Here is a 19,902-nt window from a genome sequence, read left to right on the forward strand (position 1 = left end):
GGGATCAGGAAGATCACAAGGGAGTCTACAGCTGCCCCCAGTGCAGACAGACGTTCACTCCAAGACCCGTTTTAAACAAAAATAATGTTTTTGCTGAGGTTGTGGAACAGTTCAGGAAGACCAGAATCCAATCTATTGCTCCTGCTCCGGTTGTAGGCCTACATGTAGCCATACGTGCTGGACCCGGGGAGGTGGAGTGTGATCTTTGTGCTAATAGAAAACTCAAAGCTGTAAAGTCCTGTTTGGACTGTCTGCTGTCTTCACAACAAGGTAAACCCTGGAGGAAATCACAAGGTAGTTGGTGCCACGTGCCAGCTACAGGAGAGAGTCTGCACCCAACACGAGAAGCCTCTGGAGGTGTCTTGCCATACAGACCAAACTTGTGTTTGCTTTCTCTGCATGGTGGATGATCATAAAGGCCATGACACAGTGTCAGCCTCTGCTGGGAGAAAGGAGAAACATGGTAAGGACGCATCTTCTTGCTGTTGGATTGGACTTGTTGTGGTTCAACATGATTATTTGGTTTACAACTGGAATAAAACAGTCACTAGGCTCATTATCTTCAATTAAATTAAGCAAAGCAGAGAATCAGAATTATCCAACCAAAACATATCTGTTGAACGAGCCTGATGGTTAGCCCAGGCACAGTGTCAACACAGGGCCTTGAGCCTGATGGTTAGCCAGGCACAGTGGCATCGCAGGGCCTTGAGCCTGATGGTTAGCCCAGGCATGGTGGGCTTATGGGTGGGCCAAGCAGCCCTGGGCCCAACCACTTTTCCACAAACTCAGCCTACAATTGTATTTCAGGATTGGATTGAAGCAAACTAATAACCCCATCATAGACATTTCCTAGTAGCCTACCGAATCCGTGCAGCTGACTAAACAGTTGCAAAATACAAAATGTTATTGCATACAAACTGCTTAAAATATGTATGGTGTATGTAGGCTGGACCAGTCACAGAATATCTGCATAAATTAATAACAGCATAGGCTTACACAACGTGCCTGAGAGTCCCCTGACTAAGTTGTATCGACCTGTAAGATACTTACCCTGAGAGACATACCCAGAACACTATCTGAGTTGTATCATATTTGCAGTGCTAGTCAAATTTAACATTCATTTCTCTTACTGTATGGTGGAGTTATTGAGTTGCCTACTCAAACCTCTCATATGAGCAGAGTTGTTATGGTGCTGAAATGGCACTTCACAAGGACACTGTGACTGATTAGCTTATTAGCTTGTTCAGGAGTGCTGTGAGAATACATTTTGTTATCTCAACTGAGCGGTAGATGTGATGTATTTCTTCAACACAGACACATTTGGGTGAAACCCAGAAGAATTTCAAACAGAGGATCCTGGAGAAAGAGAAGGAGATGCTGGAGCTGAGGAAGGCTGTGGAGACTCTCAAGGTGAGCACTGACCAGAGGAGAAGAATAATTTATTCATTCATCAGACACTGTTATCCAAAGTGACTTACATATGTCAACTATATTACAAGGGACTACATTGTGTCCGGAGCCACTTAGGGTTAAGTGCCTTTCTCAAGGGCATAAATATTTATAACAGTTATTGTTGAAATCCATCACCCAGCTGGCCTTACTGTATGTACTCTAAAAGGGAGGCTCACACTGATCTAATTTGAAAACCCCTGGTCTAGTATTCTTTACTTTTCAGTGTGTATTCCCTGTCCCCTCCTTGTTGTGTGTTTCTAATCAGAGTTCCGCAGAGACAGCAGTGGAGGACAGTGAAAGGATCTTTACTGAGATGATCTGCTCCATTGAGAGAAGGCGCTCTGAGGTGACAGAGCTGATCAGAGCTCAGGAGAAGGCTGAGGTGAGTCGGGCTGAAGGACTCCTGAAGCAACTGGAGCAGGAGATTGCTGAGCTGAAGAGGAGAGATGCTGAGCTGGAGCAGCTTTCACACACAGAGGATCACATCTATTTCCTCAAGGTAACTGCTGATAGGTTATGAGTGCACAAAATGATTGAGTTTACATTTAAAAATGCCAGACATCAGAGGATAATGTCTTAACTTTAGACTCTGGTTGAAACTTTAGCTTTTTGTCAGAGTTTCCAGTTCAACCGCACCTTATGTTCAACCATATGTTTTTATTTAGGCTTTTATATTCCTCTCTCTCTCTCTCTCTCTTTCTTGCGTGCATTTATTCAGACTTTCCAGTCCATCAGTGACCCACCTGAGTCTACAGGCGTGTTACCCCACGTCAGTGTGAACCAAAACGTCTCTTTTGAGGCTGCAAAGAAATCTGTCTCTTCACTGAAAGAGCAGTTGGAGACTTTTTGGACGGAGGAATTCATGAAAATATCTGCAGCAGGTTTGTCCCATTATTAGTTTCAACTTTATTGTCATTGTGCAGAGTACAAGTACAAAGACAACAAAATATAGTTTGTGTCTAACCAGAAGTGTAAGAGGAAAAGCAGAACAGTGCAATGTGATATACAAAGTATAGGCAGGTGGTGCATAGACATTCTTGACATTCTTAACATGTATTTTATAAGTTGTTATGATGCTTTTCCTTTTGGTTGTGTGTGCTTATACGGAACATAATGAACTTTAACTGTTTATCCATCATTATTGTCTGTGAAGTCATTTAATATTCAAATAGATGAAGACTCTTGATGTTGCTTAAGGAGAGATCACAAAATACTTTTTTCTATTAATTAGAAATAGAATCAGCCATTGTTGATGATGTGATGCTCTATATTTATAACAGTGACTGGTGTCCAGGCTATTTTACAGACTGAACCAACAACCAGGGAGGGATTTTTACAATGTGAGTTCGACACACACACACACACACACACACACACACACACACACACACACACACACACACATTTTATATATTTACTTGACCCCATGTTGTTAAAAGTTCCAATGGGTTGACAAGAACACACATTCATCATGTGGACATGGATTATATTCCCTGATTGTCTCCTTGGTGGATATGTGACCGACATGAGAGGGAAAGATGAAATCGGGATTGTGGTTAAGGATTGTTCACATTAGACCATTAATAGGCATTTTGAAAACATATATGACACACAAATACTAATCAGCAGAGCAAAAACAGTCAATCTTCCCCTGTAGATTTAGCCCAGTCCAGTAATTCTGATGCTGCCAGTGATTTATTCCTGACTGCAGGTCAGTGTTGAAGCGATGTAGAATAGATAGATGTATTCACAGACTCACTGTAGGATCTGATTACCCAGGTGCATGGATCATAAAAATCAGGCCAGCCAGGATGAAACACAAAGCATAATACACACACACACACTGCCCACATCTTTAACCCAACACACACACACACACACACACACACACACACTGTCCATATCTTTAACCCAAGACACACACACACAGACACCACACAAAGACAAGGTTAGAACAGAAAAATCATACTGATGAGTAAAGGATTCCCATATATACATTACACATAGGCTACAAATGTAGGTGGATGAAATTCAAACTTGGCTTTCTAGGCTAGTCCATTAAGACATGGAGTGCAGTATGAATTAAACTGAATTGAATGGAAATAGGCTATGCACAGAATATATTTTAAAAAATCTTAGGGGCAACCATGGCCTACTGGTTAGCGCTTCGGACTTGTAACCGGAGGGTTGCCGGTTCGAACCACGATCCCTGAGTGCTGCTGTTGTAGCAGGCAGCTCACTGCGCTGGGATTAACCTTCACCTCACTGTGTGTTCACTGTGTGCTGAGTGTGTTTGACTAATTCACAGATTGGGATAAATGCAGAGACCAAATTTCCCTCACGGGATCAAAAGAGTATATATACTTATACTTACTTATACTTATAAATCTAGCCATTGTAAGAATTGACACATGTAAGTGGCTTTGGATAAAAGTGTCAGCCAAATAAATTAAATAAAACTAGATGTACCGCTGCGCAGAGCGGTACAAAATATGACCGCCGCCCAGTCCAGCACATTTTTTCCACAAAAATAAATCACGCTGAAAGGCCTATATGATTCTTACTGTCTCACTAAATTGCATTATCCACACTCAATTCTCACTGGTATCTGCTAGACAACAAGCACCAAAACATGATTAGTTCATAGATTTCACATGTAAAATTCATTTTATACAACCCCACCTCCATCTTGCCTGTTCATAATTTTGAGAAATTCTTGAATTGTGTGCATGTACATGTTTATGTTATGTGTGTGTGTGTGTGTGTGTGTGTGTGTGTGTGTGTGCATGCTTGTGTGTGTGCCTGCGTATGTGCCTGTGCATGCAAGCGTACATATGTCTACTGTGTGAGTATGTGTCATACGTATGATTACTGTGAATGTATGTGTGTGTGTGTATCTGTTTGTGCACATGTGTGTACATGAAATGGGTTAACATGACCCCTGGAGGCAAACATACGGGAAAAAATGGGCATCCTAGGCCCTACAGTTCTCAAGATATTCACAGAGAACTGTGTCTGCCCTACTCTCCTTTCGGGGGTCCAGTCCAGCGGGGGGGCTACAGATCAAAACGAAAAACGACGGTGGGATGGGTTGGGGGTGTACCCCGGTCTTTCAGTGTCCTGGGAATCCTTGATGGAAATTTGGGCATGCGAAAAAAAATCTGACTAAACCTATATGGGTTTAGTCTTCGCTGGGCGGCGGTCATAATAAGTGATATTTATTCATTCGGTCACTGAGGGCATTTTTTGATTAACAGAGAATGCACATTCTTGAACTGGTTCCATTCAGAATTCTTTGAACGTTGGTGCTATCTAGTGAACCAGCCCGCATTTCCACCAGTTTGGAATGGAACCAAGATGCGTCATCAACAATGGGTGTTGCAAAACAAAACATGCAAAACAAAAGTTAACTAGATGCATAAACAGGAGGATGATATGACGGTTGTCCCGTAAAAACGGCAGAAATTAGCTGTGTAAAATGCTAGTTTACGTCTGCAGTGTAGTGCTAGTTGACTGTTTACTCATGGCAACATTTGATAAGGAGGGAAAACAAATATGCTTATAGCCTTCTCCCCTTTAAACAGTAGAATGACACGGCAACTCCGGTTCGCAGGGAAAACCAACTATTCTATTCTAAACCGTATTTTATTTGGTCGAAATGCTCCAAACGGTTCAAATGTTGATTCGCAAATGGGAATGTAACTGGTTCTCTGTCAGTGGAAAAGGGCTTGTGTACGGTAACCTCAGTAGCCTTTGTCCTGTCTTTTCCTCTATCAGATTCCTGTCACTTCACCCTGGATTCAAACACAGCTAATGGAAAAGGAGGGTGGAGGAGAGAGCTGAGCTCCAGTCATATCCTAATCATCCAGAGAGATTTTATAAGAGACCTCAGGTGCTGTGTAGAGAGGGTGTGTCTGGACGCTGCTACTGGGAGGTTGAGTGGAGTGTCCATGTGTCTATAGCAATGGCATATAAGAGCATCAGCAGGAAAGGAGGACGTAATGTGTGTTTGGATGGAATGATCAGTCCTGGATGCTGGATGTCTCCTGCTCCAGATGCTTTTCTGGCACAATAATAAAGAGACTGAACTCCCTCTAGTGGCCAGCTCCAGAATAGGAGTTTATGTGGATCACAGGGCAGGAACTCTGGCCTTCTACAGCATCTCTGACACAATGACCCTCCTGCACAGAGTCCAGACCACATTCACTCACACACTCTACCCTGGATTTGCATTAGCTTGTGTATCTTCATTGAAACTGCTGTGAGCCACATACGACAAAGTTTTATCTGCACATTAATCAATATATTAAAATACATAATTCATATTTGTCGTATTAGTTAATTCATACATAAGGGATAATGTATAGAACGCCGGTCATTATTGGGAAAATAAGTCCCTTCAGGGCGAAGCAAGACCCCTCCAATGGCGCGTCGGGGTCCAGTTCGCCCTGTTGGGCCTTATTTTCCCAATAATGACCGGCGTTCTATACATTCTATCTGGCTTATTATACCGGCTACTTGCCAAAAATAAAAAATAAACTCCACGATATGCCTCTTTACATTTATTTGTTACCGTTTCGTTGTTGCTTTTGCTGAGAAACAAATAGTTCGCAACACGCTGAACTTGAATCAAACGTTCTTTAGAACACAGCTGATCAACTGTCTACCTTCACTTTTGAATGCAAGTCTGTTGCCATTGACAGCGGTCATTATTCAGAGGTCCTTAGGCGAAAATAATGACCGGTAGAACTTTGGGAAATCCAATTCAAGTCAATGGAGCGTTCTACTTGCATTGTGAAGAGCCGTATAATAAATAATTGGTTTTCTTTGTACTCTGCACAATGACAATAAAGTTGAATCTAATCTAATCTAATATACATCACACAAGCGAATATGTTGCACTTCTCATTATATACAAAGTGATGCACTGCAGTATACTGTACATAATATCCACAGTGCTACAGTGAGATACAAATAATAATTTATCAAATTGAAATTGTGATGTAGGCTCTACAATATCCTGTCCAGTGAAATACCATTTTCATATATGGTGTATCAGTACAGTTTCTGTTTTGACTGTTGATTCAATGTAGCTTCATCATACTCTTATGATCTTGGTTTGTACCTATTTTCCTTTCAAATCAAATCTGTGGAGCATGGATAGGTCAGTCAAAAAATATGCTAAATTGTGACTTTCTGCCATTCTGACTTTTTTTCTCGCAATTGCGACTATTTCTCGCAATTCTGACTATGAAGGAAGCCACCTCTGCCTCAGTCAGAGGTGCCTACCTCAGAGTTCTTGGATCGTTCTGTTAGGGAAGTTGTCCAAAACCTCCAAGTTTGCAAACGTTAACATCACATATTGGCTGATTTGCACAATAGGCATGCATTTTTACATATTACATGATACCTCAACATAAAATGAAATAGGTGTAGGCCCTAGCCTAATATCCACTCTTCAAGACGCTTCAAAATCCAGACACAGCTCTGGTGCTTTATTGTAGCATGGTGTCAAACCCAATCCCATTTTTCATATACCCCTTCCCCGACGCCTACCCCTTGTCCCTTGCAAGAGACACCAATAGGCTACCATTATGTCATGAGAAGTCGTAGCTAGTCATAGTCGTAATGATGAGTGTTTATAACAACAAACTTCCAAGATGCAGTCGGCAGCTAGCCTAGAAATCTAGACGCACCCTAGCAGCGGCAAATTAATTTGCTCAGCTTGTACGTCTAGTAGCAAACCATAGGGATTACTATTGGCTGACGCTGTGGACGTCATCCAATCACAGCGCTTTATTTTGTTAGGAGTCTTAAGGCGGGCTTAACAGGATGACAACAGTCCTGCGACGGTGAACAACAAGGAAGGTGTCTATGGCGAATGAAGAGCGGTTGTTTGAATCGGCATTGGCGTCAACTTTGGAGGAGTTGGACTTGTGCTTTTCTTTGAAAGTTGAGCACTTAAGTCATTCCTTTCGAAGAAGGATGTATTTGCCGTTTTGCCGACCGGATACGGTAAAAGTTTGATAAATCAACTTGCTCACTCTGGCCACGTCATCCTGCTCTTTGTTCTGATTGGTCGTAGCGCTGGCCTATTGCATGCCTAGGCAGTTTGAAAGACAATTCTCTGCCCGCCCCTTGGATTAAGCGCGGTGAATGGGTCGATTCCAGACTATACATTTCAATGATATAGGATGGCCCGCCAGGCTAGTCGGCAGCTGTTGGTCTATGCATTTATATCAGACGCAGGGCCGTTTCAAGGAATTTGGGGGCCCCAAGCAAAATGGACATGGAGGCCCCCCCCACCGCATGCAAAGCCTACAGGAACCACCGCATAGTTTAAGTTCACCCACAGTTTATATAAATACAACATTTTGACAGTGCAATACTGCAGTTGCATATATATACTGTGCATTAGTTTTGAACATTTGCAAAAACACCACCGTACCATAAAATCCAATATAAATGTAAAAAAGTGCACAATAACTAAATCCAACATACTTAAACACACACACACACACTCACATTAACATTTTTCAGTTCTCACAACGTGAGAAAACAAAACACTTCCATCTTATGCAGAAAAAGGATGCATTGTTCAAACTATAGAGTGCAGGTTGTATAGCAATTTAAAAATCCAACATAAATACAAGTACACACACACACACACACACACACACACACACACACACATAAGATTAACCTTTCAGGCCATCTTCATCAGTGGAGCAATTTAAAAATCCAACATAAATACAAGTACACACACACACACACACACACACACACACACACATAAATAAGATTAACCTTTCAGGCCATCTTCATCAGTGGAGGTATCCTTAGGAAGAGCCTGAGGGCTGAGAAATTTAAGCAAAGCACCTTGAGGGAGATATTAGCTTTTCCATATTTTGATATTTAGAAGGGATGCAGCTGCTTTCACAACTACCAATGCTTACTGTAAAAACATCCCAAGCTAATGTTATACATTGACCTAGGCCTACTTGTAGCTTAACATAGCATTTAAGCATTCTGCTGTTTGAGAATTAGACAGACGCACCTGATGCTTTAAAGACAGTAATCTTTAAAGACAGCTGGCGTGCATGAATACTACTAGACATGAATGTTCCAGTCTGCTTTGATGCATGGAATTTATCGTGTGGTTTTCCTAACCCCCATTTGGTAAATAGATTATCGCGGTCGAATAGTTATCGTAACATCCCCAATTATCACCACTTTTGTTCAGAAATTCTAAAACAACAATGTTTTTTAACACTTCAAAATAACATTTGCTAAATTAACCTGACATTTTTCAGTAGCCATAGGTGTGTAGATTTGAACAAAATCTGGTTTGTTTGTTAACGGGAGCATTTACTGCCTGAAATATCCGATTTTGTTTACCACGCTCGGAGTTATAGTGCTGGCCTGATGGGTCGCCTATTTACACTGTTTCAACGGCACATGAACGGTTAGACCGAGAATTCTCGTCGTGAAATTAAAATTCCACTGGAGCTCCAAGCGGTTGTGTACACGCAGCCTTACAACACTGTCTACACTGCTCTTTGGGTCACGGTAAAATTTCATTTTTGGTACATAGCTAATTTAGAGACACCTATGGTGTGGGTGGTTGCGTTTCTTTAGGAGTCTGCTGTCTTGGTTTGTATAGAAATGGATATTAACTGACACATACACGCAAGACAGTGGAAATACGGGACCGACGGTAATAGGGGGAGTTCCGATAGTATAGCAGAGAAGCTATGCCACTTTCATCAAAACCTATTACAAAGCTATAGCAATGTTATGTCATTAAATACGATAAACAGTGATTCTGGAACAGATCTGTGTCTTCCTTATCCTTAATAAACATATTACAGTATGCAACCATATTCCGTCCGTTCGGAAAAAAAAGTTGCGCTAACTGTTCTAGTTTGTTGTAAGCAGCATGGGCCGTCAGGCAGGTAGTTAACATAAACATTTTTTGCTAGGCTAGCCTTCCTGCTGCGACATTACACCATTTGTACAAAACAAGTAGAGCTATTTTATCCAGTGTAATTTATCACTTACCACTATCTTGTTTTTTATTGTCATCCTCTTCCTTTCCCTTCTGGCTTCCGGACGCATAACTCCGCTTCCTTATGACTGCCGAAGTTTTATATTTTCGCGGCAGCAGCAGAGACCACAAACCTGGCTGGCTGGCTGCTGTCAGCGACTACTGAGAGGGGGATCCCGGTATTGCCGGTAACAGTTTTACTGTTTTACTTTACTGCATTGACTATCGAAGGGGCGCTCACAGTTTGTCGTTGCATTTTATTTTTAGCCAGTCGTTGTCTTGGGGCCCCTGGCCAGCTCGGGGCCCCAAGCAATTGCTTGGTTTGCTTGCCTTCTAGCGACGGGCCTGATGCCATGCAGGAATTTGCTGGGATCTCAAAACCGCATTATGAGCACACTTTGCCATAGAGAAACACATGATAGCGTTGGATTATGAACATGCCTTTCCACCACAACACACAAAAACGTGGGGTAAGTCGAGCTATATGAAGTTATTATTTTGATGTCATTTCATCTGTTTTATAACCCAGAAGGATGTACTTGTTACCAATAGATAGCCCTGTGTCTCCTCTTTCTTCTGATATGCTTACCATATCTATGCGACCATGGGTTCGCGAGTAATTCAAACGAGAGTAATGGGTGCGCAGGTGAACTGTAAATATAAATCAATTTGATTTAATTTCATGATTTTTTTTTCATACTTGATCGCACAGGCAAGTGTTTAGTCTCGCTGGAAAGTCCCACTTCTGCTTAATTAAGGTTTCATCTCGCCATGGCGAACAGTTCTGGAGCAATGTAACAAAGAACTTAGGCAAAGCAGCCTGCCTCTGCCTGGCCAGCTATGGCAAGAACCACACGCAGTCAGCAAATTATGTTTTTTATAAAGTAGCCTAGGCTAGGCCCTATTAGTCTACTTTTATTGGAGCCATCCGGAGATATGTGCCTAATATGCTTGCATTTCACCCAAATTTTATCGAAATATTTTTGTAATAGATGTTACGCTGGCATCCGATTATTTCTGATCAGCCCCACACGCCAATGTCAGAGCCTACCTAAGGACAGCCCAATGCAGCTCACTTGGCTCTGATTTGTGACACATTCTAACACTTATTAGCATTAGTGTTCCAACTCATCATCAACTCACCTGTTGTTACTGAGGTTAAGTAGTAGTCTACTGTCAAGTGTTTTTAACAGATGACTTGAATCATCCCGCTGCTGCTGCACTATGTCTAGCCTACTCACGATTTGATCACAACAGTGGGCTACACTTCCTGACTGGGCCAATATAGATAGAGTGCAGTAATTGGTTCAGTCCCTGCTTTGCAAAGTGTTGGCAAAGTGCCGTAGAAAACGGCAGCAATTTTAATTTTTTTACTTTTCACTGAACGGAGCTGGGGGGGCCAGCAGGGTGGCCAAGCTTTGACCAGTGGTGGCCGTGGCCCCCCCTGGCCACCACGTAGCTCCGCCCCTGGTCCAAAGCAACACGTAAATACAAAACAACATAATATTTAAAATTGAACAGGGAACAGATTAGAATGTTGGTCAAATATAATAAGGAGAATAGTAATAATAAACAACAATATCAATTCAATCAATAGCCTGATAAAATAAACAATGAAAATGAGGGGAAAAGCAATAATAAAACAATAATGTCCATTCAATCAATAATATAAAAACAATGACATGGTAAGACTACATTAAGGAGAATATCAATAATAAACAATAATGTCAAATTAATTAACAGCCTAATGGAAATAAAACAATATTATACAAACCATAATACATAAGCACTTAGTTGTTTAAGTAGGATAGGATGTCTTGAATAGGAATGTCTTTAGACCCCTCTTAAACCACCCAAAACTACCACAGGAACGGAGAGCACTGGGCAACTCATTCCACCAACATGGAACCACTGAGGAATAAAGTCTTGAATTAGACCTAGTTTTTATGACTGGTCGACATAACAGACGCTCATCAGAAGACCGCAGTGGGCAGTTGGGGATGTAAGGCTTGATTATTGAATTGAATTGAGGAGCAGATCCAGTCAGTGTCAAAGTGAGAGATTTAAATTTAATTCTGGCTACTATAGGGAGCCAATGGAGAGTAACTAGGAGAGGAGTTACATGTGTCCTCTTTGGCTGATTGAAGACCAGGTGTGCTCAAGCATTCTGAATCAGCTGTAATGATCTTGTTACACAAGCGGGTAAACCAGCTAATAGTGAATTACAATAGTCCAGCTTAGAGATGACCATGGTCTGAACAAGAAGTTGTGTGGAATCTTGTGTCAGATAAGGTCTGATCTTTCTAATTTTGTAAAGCATAAACCGACATGATTTTGCAAAAGAAGCTACATGCTCAGAGAAGTTAAGTCGGTCATCAATTACAACGCCCAAGTTACGTGCCGATCTAGTTGGGGTCAGTGAAGGTGAGTCAAGAGATCTGTTGTGGAATAGCTGTTTTAGCTGGAAACACCAAAAACTCTGTTTTTGAGAGATTAAGCTGAAGGTGCCGATCTTTCATCCAGGCTGAAATATCCTTAAGCATTGCAGAAATCCAGTGGGACACGCTAGAGTCATCAAGTGGGAAAGACAGGTACAGTTGAGTGTCGTCTGCATAACAGTGATAGTCAAATCCATGGGAGCGAATGGTCTCACCTAAGGAAGTGGTGTAAATAGAGAAAAGCAAGGGTCCTAATACTGATCCCTGAGGCACACCTGTGGTGAGGTCATGAGACTTAAGATACCTGTCCCTGCCAAGACACGTTGAAAGAACGCCCTTTAAGGTAAGATTCAAACCAGTCAAGATTTAGTTAACTATTAACAAATATTAATACAATATTAGTTAATAGATTGTTTTGTATTTGTCAAAACAACTAATATTTAATTAATGATGAAAAAACTATTAACTTGTGGCAAATAGATATTTTAGTAACAATTTACAAATATTAATAAAGGGTTAGCTAGTTTGCTATTTATTAAAGTGTCTAATGTAAGAAACTGTGTAGTGTTTTGCAATAAGTGTGTTACAGAATTGCAAACAATGTGCAAAGCTGGAAATAAGTTATGGTTACACAGTGTTTAAGGTATGCTACAAGAAGTTTAGGTATTGAGGTTTTGGTCTAAGCATTCATTTCTAGTGTGTAAGCAATGGGCAAAAACTGTGATGTATATAAATCACACAAGTAAATGTGTTGCATTTCTCATTATACAAATGTGAAACACTGTATTATTCACAATTGCCACAGTGCTACAGTGAGATACAAATATTCTAAATTACTGGATTTAAATTGTGATGTAATGTACAGCTGTATACTACATAGGCTGTACAATAACATCCTGTCCAGTGAAATAATGTTTTCATATACGGTCAGTATAGTTAACATTTTGATTGTTGTTGATTTAATGCATTGTACTCTTGGTTACAAATCCTGGTTTGTTCCTATTTTTCTTTTAAATCAAATCCATGGAGCATGGATAGGTCAGTCATGTGTATTTTGGAAATACCATCTTTGGACAATGTTTTCAGGAGGAAGCCCATATCTGTCTCTCTGACTGTGATATATGAAATAAAATATGGAAAAATGGGAGGAATTCAGTGTGTGATTAAGGGCCCTATTTTGGCGATCAGAAACGGATGGTCGTACATTTTATAGACATTAAAGGCGTGGCCAGTCCACATTCACTAATTTAATGGCGCGATATTGTGATCAAACGCTGGGCGCAAAAGGGTTGTTCTTATGTTTCTTAATTGCCACACTCCTGGACGTAAGGTTTAATAAAAGTGGAGCGCATGGGGAAAAATTCGGGGTACGATATGAATAAGACTTGCGTTGCGCTTACCTTGCGCCGGGTGCACGATAGGGCCTGTAGTGTGTATTGTATTATATGGCTATATCATCAACCATATGCTTCATGCTTGCAGAGGGGTCTGTCCTTGTATAAAAGATGTGATGGAGGATAATGGAAGTGATGGAGGTGAAGAGAGCAGGGGATATGTGATGGAGGTGAAGAGAGCAGGGGATATGTGATGGAGGTAAAGAGAGCAGGCCAGGGATATGTGATGGAGGTGAAGAGAGCAGGGGATATGTGATGGAGGTGAAGAGAGCAGGGGATATGTGATGGAGGTGAAGAGAGCAGGGGATATGTGATGGAGGTGAAGAGAGCAGGGGATATGTGATGGAGGTGAAGAGAGCAGGGCAGGGATATGAATGTTGCTCTGAGCACTGTGAGAAGGATGAAGAGAAGACAGCAGAGGGCATGGTAAGTAACTGGTCGTCATGGCAATGCCATATTTTTGCCATAGGATCCAGGACTGGCGAGGAAAACTGAGAACAGAGACACAATAGTATGCAGACTGGCAAGTTGACTCATGTGTATAGTGGCTTGATTTTTTTTTTTTTTTTTTTTTTTTTTTGGGGGGGAAGTGACATCCAGACTGCTTATGCATAGGGGCCAAGATGTTGTGCTACAGCCCTGACTGTATGAGCACCAACCAATCAGGACATGAGTTATGCTTTAGGTGCACCAATTAGGACATGAGTTATGCTGTAGGTGCACCAATCAGGACATGACTTATGCTGTAAATACACCAATCAGGACATGAGTTATGCTGTAGATGCACCAATCAGGACATGAGTTATGCTGTAGGGGCACCAACCATCTTGTTCTACACCTGATTAATCATTATGGTAGCACTTTATGTGGATGATCACCTCTAGACTCACCTACAGATACTTATCAGTTTACAAAATTGTTCAACATAATTTATAGTTAAGGTTAGATGTTGGGCCTGGTTAAATTGATCTTTAGTGAACAAGCAGAAAAACTTCATTTCAACAAATTAGCTGTGAAGTCTTTGTAGATATCCAAATATAGTGTTGGATACAGATTACATGGGCAATACATGATAAAACCTCCTGTGATACAAACTCATGAACATGTAACCTTGTAGAAGGACATTGTACATGCTGAAGTTGTCCTGCAGAGGAAGCCAAAGTCACACTAATGGAACTGGGATATGACAACATTTGATAAACACACCTGTCAGACTGTATGAAGGAGAAATACCTCTGTGTGAACCTCAATGATAATGAGTGTTTCTATAAAATATGAGTGGTAGGAAATAAGTTTTCTTTAAGTTTATTTTCTTTGTTTATCACTTCAGGTTTATTCAACTGGGATAAAGTGTGCCTGTCCTTCCTCTACAAAAGACAATTTATTTTGGTCTGAGGACATGTAAATCACAAGTTACAAACTTAATGATACTGAACTTAATGATCACTGCACACGGTATTCAGGATTGATACTTAACGATCACTGCACATGGTATTCAGAATTGATACTTAATGATCACTGCACATGGTATTCAGGATTAATACTTAATGATCACTGCACATGATATTCAGGATTGAACTTAATGATCACTGCACACGGTATTCAGGATTGATTTCTTGACAGGGGTCTTTGAATCACAGTGTGCTGAGAAGGATCTGTAAGAACTTAATAGCCATAGCAGGAAGTTGGTATCCATATTCTTCTGATGAAAACCTTTGTCCATGCTGGTCTTGGATGCCGAGATCCGCCCTGTTGAAAAAGAAATAGTCAAATCACACAGAACATCAAAACCCAAACATCCAGAATATGGATATGGTCTAGTTCACCTGCACTGTGAATAAACTACACACCATGTGAACTTGTTGAACATGTTAGCCTATCATATCCTGACAGAGTCATCTGTTAGCCTATCATATTCTGACATAGCCATATATTAGCCTATCATATTATCAAGCCTGCTGGTTGTGCAGGCCATACTCACTACAGAGTCATATGTTTGCCTATCATATCCTGACAGTCATATGTTAGCCTAATATCAGTCATATGTTAGACATGCTGACAGCATGTTAGCCTATCATATCAAGCCTGGACGTGCTGAGCATGCTCACTGCAGAGTCATATGTAAGCCTGTCATATTCTGACAGAGTCATTTCATAGCCTAATATCCTGACAGACATATGTTAGCCTATCATGTCCTGACAGTCATATGTTAGCCTATCATATCCTGACAGACTCATATGTTAGCCTATCATATCCAGCCTGCTGGATTTGCTGAGCATGCTCACTACAGACCTCTGGTCTTTTTCTTGTAGTAGATGATCCCGGCAGCAGCGAGAATCAGCCCCAGCACCATTTCTGCTACTCCCATGGCAACCATATACCAGTCAGCCCTGGACATGGAGGGCTCTGTGGAGACACCACATCATCCACCATGTGTAAGCCATACAGTCATACAGTCATATAAGCATTCATCCACCATGTGTAAGGCAATACAGTCATATAAACATTCATCCACCATATGTAAGGCAATACAGTCATATAAACATTCATCCACCATGTGTAAGGCAATACAGCCATATAAACATTCATCCACCCCACCCATGTCATACAGTATAAACATTCATCCACCCCACCCATGTGTAAGTCATACAGTATAAACATTCATCCACCATGTGTAAGTCATACAGTATAAACATTCATCCACCATGTGTAAGGCAATACAGCCATATAAACATTCATCCACCCATGTGTAAGTCATACAGTATAAACATTCATCCACCATGTGTAAAGCCAAACAGTATAAACATTCATCCGCCATGTATCCACCATGTGTAAAGCCAAACAGTATAAATATTCATATTTTACAGAGACATTGTGGGATTTGTTTTTATTCCCTCACAACACTTTTGACTATGCAAGGGACTGCAAAACTTACTCTGAAGGAATGCAAAAGTTTTGACTATGCGAGGGACTGCAAAACTTACTTTGAAGGAATGCAAAAGTTTTGACTATGCGAGGGACTGCAAAACTTACTTTGAAGGAATGCAAAAGTTTTGACTATGCGAGGGACTGCAAAACTTACTTTGAAGGAATGCAAAAGTTTTGCAAACCAACACAAAAGGAGCTCTAAAAATACACAAATAACTCCCACATGTCACTTCAGGGGCTCCGTAGTTTCTGAACATATAGAGACACTGGTACTAAAAGAGCATTTTAGCCCCCTGGAATTTGTGCAGTTTTACCACAATAAACCATGAAAAGCATGCGGTGAGTTAATTACTTGTATCGCTAAGGTGAGTTTTGAACCAGACACGTTTGTTAGGCAGTGTTCTCACCCCAGACCAACTCCTTGGGCTCCTTCAGGCTGGCGTGCTCCACCATGCAGGACATCTTCTCTCCAGCTTTGGGGGTGAACTCCAGGTGGGAGTGCATCTGGTAGTACCAGTCTCCATCCGCCAGCTCCTCACTGGTTACCACATCACCGGTCACCTCCTGTCCATCTCTGAACCAGGTCATTTTGATCAGCTTTGGGTAGAAGTTGTACGCTGCACGTCAGCACCGCAGGATGACCACCACTAGAGGGCCTCGTCAGTTTCAGCGTCATCTCTGGCTCAACTGCATTCCAAAATCAGAGAAAAAATTGAAACATTCTGAACACTAAGTTAGCTTACTCTGAGGAATGTTTAATCTTTTAAATGGTGTAGTGTATTAACTTTGTCATTGAGTATATTTAGCAGAAATAAAGATCACCCATACTACATTATGTGAATAAAATTATATACCCTTGTAAAAGTGCTAAATAATAATTGGTAATACTTTACAATAAGGGTACACAATTTACCATTAGTTAAGTATAAGTTAAGCTTAAGTAAAGCATTAACAAACACATAATTCATCATTATTAAGCATGTTTTCAACATTACATAAGGATTAACAATGCACACATTAGGAATTAATAATTTATAACAAACACAGTGATGACCAGGGCACCTGCAAGAATGAATGCTATGGTATGCACACCCATCTACAGACACCTGCAGGTGCGCCTGCTGATAACACCTACTAAATAATGAGGAAAAGCACATTTGTTAATCCTCAAGTAATGTTGAAAAGATACTAAATAATGATGAATTAAGTGTTTGTTAATGCTTAACTAATACTTAGAAAATGCTAAATTGTGTCCCCTTATTGTAAAGTGTTACCCATACATGTTTACAAACACTGCCCCAAACAATAGAGGCTATACGTTTACATTTTCCATCTGTTCTGTCAGAAGTATGGCTGGTCTGGAGGCACCTTTAAATGTTAAAATCACCTTTAATTTAACCTGATATAAGCATGGTTTAAGCTAAAATGATATAAGCACGATTTAATTTAACCTGACGTAAGCATGGTTTAAGTTAACTTATTTCTTGAATGCAGTTTTAATCCTTACTCGTACTCACCTGTCTTCGTCAGTATGCTATCAATCTTAGTCTGGGCATTGGGTTTGCAGGATCTGTCCTTCTCAGCGCGCATCTGTGCCAGTATCGCTGGGTCATTGTTCCATCTCTCTGCATTATATACTCCAAACTCACCGTACCCCACAAACTTCCCCACCGTGCTGTTGAAAACTACGAACTTATCCTTGTTAAACCAGTACGAGCTAATGTACTCCAGATCACTCAGGTCCCAGGAGCTGAATCGACACTGATCCACTGAGGAGGTATAGTATCCATTATCTCCATCTGCAGATGAAAACACCACAATACACCTCTGCTGTAACTCCTCATTTCATACATACTCATGCCAACATTACCCCCTAGCCTGAATAATGATCACATGACACCATTACCTCCTAGCCTGAATAAGGATCACATGCCAACATTACCCCCTAGCCTGAATAATGATCACATGCCAACATTACCCCCTAGCCTGAATAATGATCACATTAAAATGTATGTTTTTTACCTTTTGTTATAAGTATACTCTTTTGATCCTGTGATGGGAAATTTGGTCTCTGCATTTATCCCAATCCGTGAATTAGTGAAACACACTCAGCACACAGTGAACACACAGTGAGGTGAAGCACATACTAATCCCGGCGCAGTGAGCTGCCTGCAACAACAGCAGCGCTCAGGGAGCAGTGAAGGGGTTAGGTGCCTTGCTCAAGGGCACTTTAGCCGTGCCTACTGGTCGGGGCTCAAACCAGCAACCCTCCGGTTACAAGTCCGAAGCGCTAACCAGTAGGCCACGGCTGCCCCCAACCTAAAAGGGTTTTTTTCTGCACTTTGATTACATTTTTGATTTCATACAGCTTTTGTGTGAGTTGTCTTCTTTTTCTACATTTTGACACATTTAAATGAGCAAATACACAAAAGGGGATCCAGTTCAAATGTATGCAAGACATATGCATATTTTATGGCACTATATAAATATACATTTTGACACATTTAAATGAGCAAATACACAAAAGGGGATCCAGTTCAAATGTATGCAAGACATATGCATATTTTATGGCACTATATAAATATATTTAATTAAAGTGTATTATTTTCCATGCCATTGGTACATTAATGCTTCAGTTGACAATGAATGTTTTAAGGGAATGATATACAAAGGCAGTAAAAGATCAAACCTGCCGTAAAAAATGCTGGCATGTTGTAAGTTGACACGCCATGTAAATGTGCAGAGATGAGATTACATGAGCTGAGATTGTGCATAATAAGAGTGCATGACTCACGTGCTCCTGACAGAGTTGCGAGGAAGATCACCCCAGAAATGAAGAGTTGCGCTGTGGACATTCTCATAGTCCAGAGCTACTGTATGAGAAAGATAGTGAAAGAAACCGAGTTTTGAGAGAGGCAGATGTGGAAGAGGACCAATCAGTGTTTAGCAGGCAAACTGTCAGTAGTTTCTATGCAGAACTTGGTTAGTATGCACACATTGTAAATACAGGAAGGTAAGTATTTCAACATCAACAGTCTGCAACAATCTGGGGTGCGTTTCCCAAAAGCATTGCTCAATACAATGCATCCTCCATGGTAGCGTCACTGCCAAATTTGAGTTGACAGTATTTGGGTCACACCTTACACATTAACAATACAGAAATACGGTGTTGACATCCGGTTGTATTTCGGTCACAATTTAGTAAGAGCTAACAAATATAATAATTATATTTTTGGTTTCAATATGGTTGAAACCAACAATTGTACATATTTACTTTGTAGATGGCTTTCACTCTTGTATATACATAGAAGCCCATTAAAAAAGACAGAGGAGCTTTAAGTTTTGAGCAACAGTGTAGGCTACCTGATGTATCCAAAATGTCATATTGTGACAAAAGTGTTTATAATGGGGCATTTTGCTGGAGATTTGAGGCATTTTGTTAGCAACAGTGGGTTTTGTTTGTACTTTTTTTTTTTAATTTTAGAGTTTGAAAATGTGTGGAAACAGTTGTAAAAAACTGTAAATGTTGTATGAGGTATCAAATGAGATATCCCTTATTTTATATCTTAACTACAGTGGTAGGAAATGAATGTGTAGTAAATGAATGTAGTAAATGAATGTGTAGTGATAGTAAATTAATGTA

At 40.7% G+C, this 19,902-nt stretch overlaps 2 protein-coding genes across 2 annotated transcripts; one reads left to right on the forward strand and one right to left on the reverse strand.

The window, feature by feature from the left end:
* The first annotated feature begins 385 nt into the window (after positions 1 to 385).
* LOC125294280 (tripartite motif-containing protein 16-like) lies at positions 386 to 5,419 on the forward strand. The gene is made up of 6 exons (XM_048242819.1): positions 386 to 463; positions 1,315 to 1,410; positions 1,718 to 1,951; positions 2,171 to 2,333; positions 2,733 to 2,792; positions 5,230 to 5,419. The coding sequence occupies exons 1-6, from the start codon at positions 407 to 409 to the stop codon at positions 5,412 to 5,414; spliced, it is 795 nt and encodes a 264-aa protein (XP_048098776.1). The 5' UTR covers positions 386 to 406; the 3' UTR covers positions 5,415 to 5,419.
* Positions 5,420 to 14,620: 9,201 nt separating this feature from the next.
* LOC125294279 (rano class II histocompatibility antigen, A beta chain-like) lies at positions 14,621 to 19,142 on the reverse strand. Its single transcript, XM_048242818.1, is given in 6 exon segments — positions 14,621 to 15,080; positions 15,624 to 15,737; positions 16,667 to 16,875; positions 16,877 to 16,946; positions 17,777 to 18,058; positions 19,054 to 19,142. Coding segments are annotated over 6 exon segments (912 nt in total). The 5' UTR covers positions 19,121 to 19,142; the 3' UTR covers positions 14,621 to 14,910.
* Between the last annotated feature and the right edge of the window lie 760 nt (positions 19,143 to 19,902).

This window comes from Alosa alosa, chromosome 5, assembly GCF_017589495.1.
Source record: "Alosa alosa isolate M-15738 ecotype Scorff River chromosome 5, AALO_Geno_1.1, whole genome shotgun sequence".
In the NCBI taxonomy this organism is placed as follows: domain Eukaryota; kingdom Metazoa; phylum Chordata; class Actinopteri; order Clupeiformes; family Clupeidae; genus Alosa; species Alosa alosa.

Bases quoted from the DNA above. Each gene is read 5' to 3' on its own strand.
- LOC125294280 (XM_048242819.1), top strand. From the start codon at position 407: ATGATCATAAAGGCCATGACACAGTGTCAGCCTCTGCTGGGAGAAAGG. The intron at 464-1,314 runs GTAAGGACGCAT...TCTTCAACACAG, and splicing joins TGGGAGAAAGGAGAAACATG to ACACATTTGGGTGAAACCCA. The intron at 2,793-5,229 runs GTGAGTTCGACA...TTCCTCTATCAG, and splicing joins CAGGGAGGGATTTTTACAAT to ATTCCTGTCACTTCACCCTG.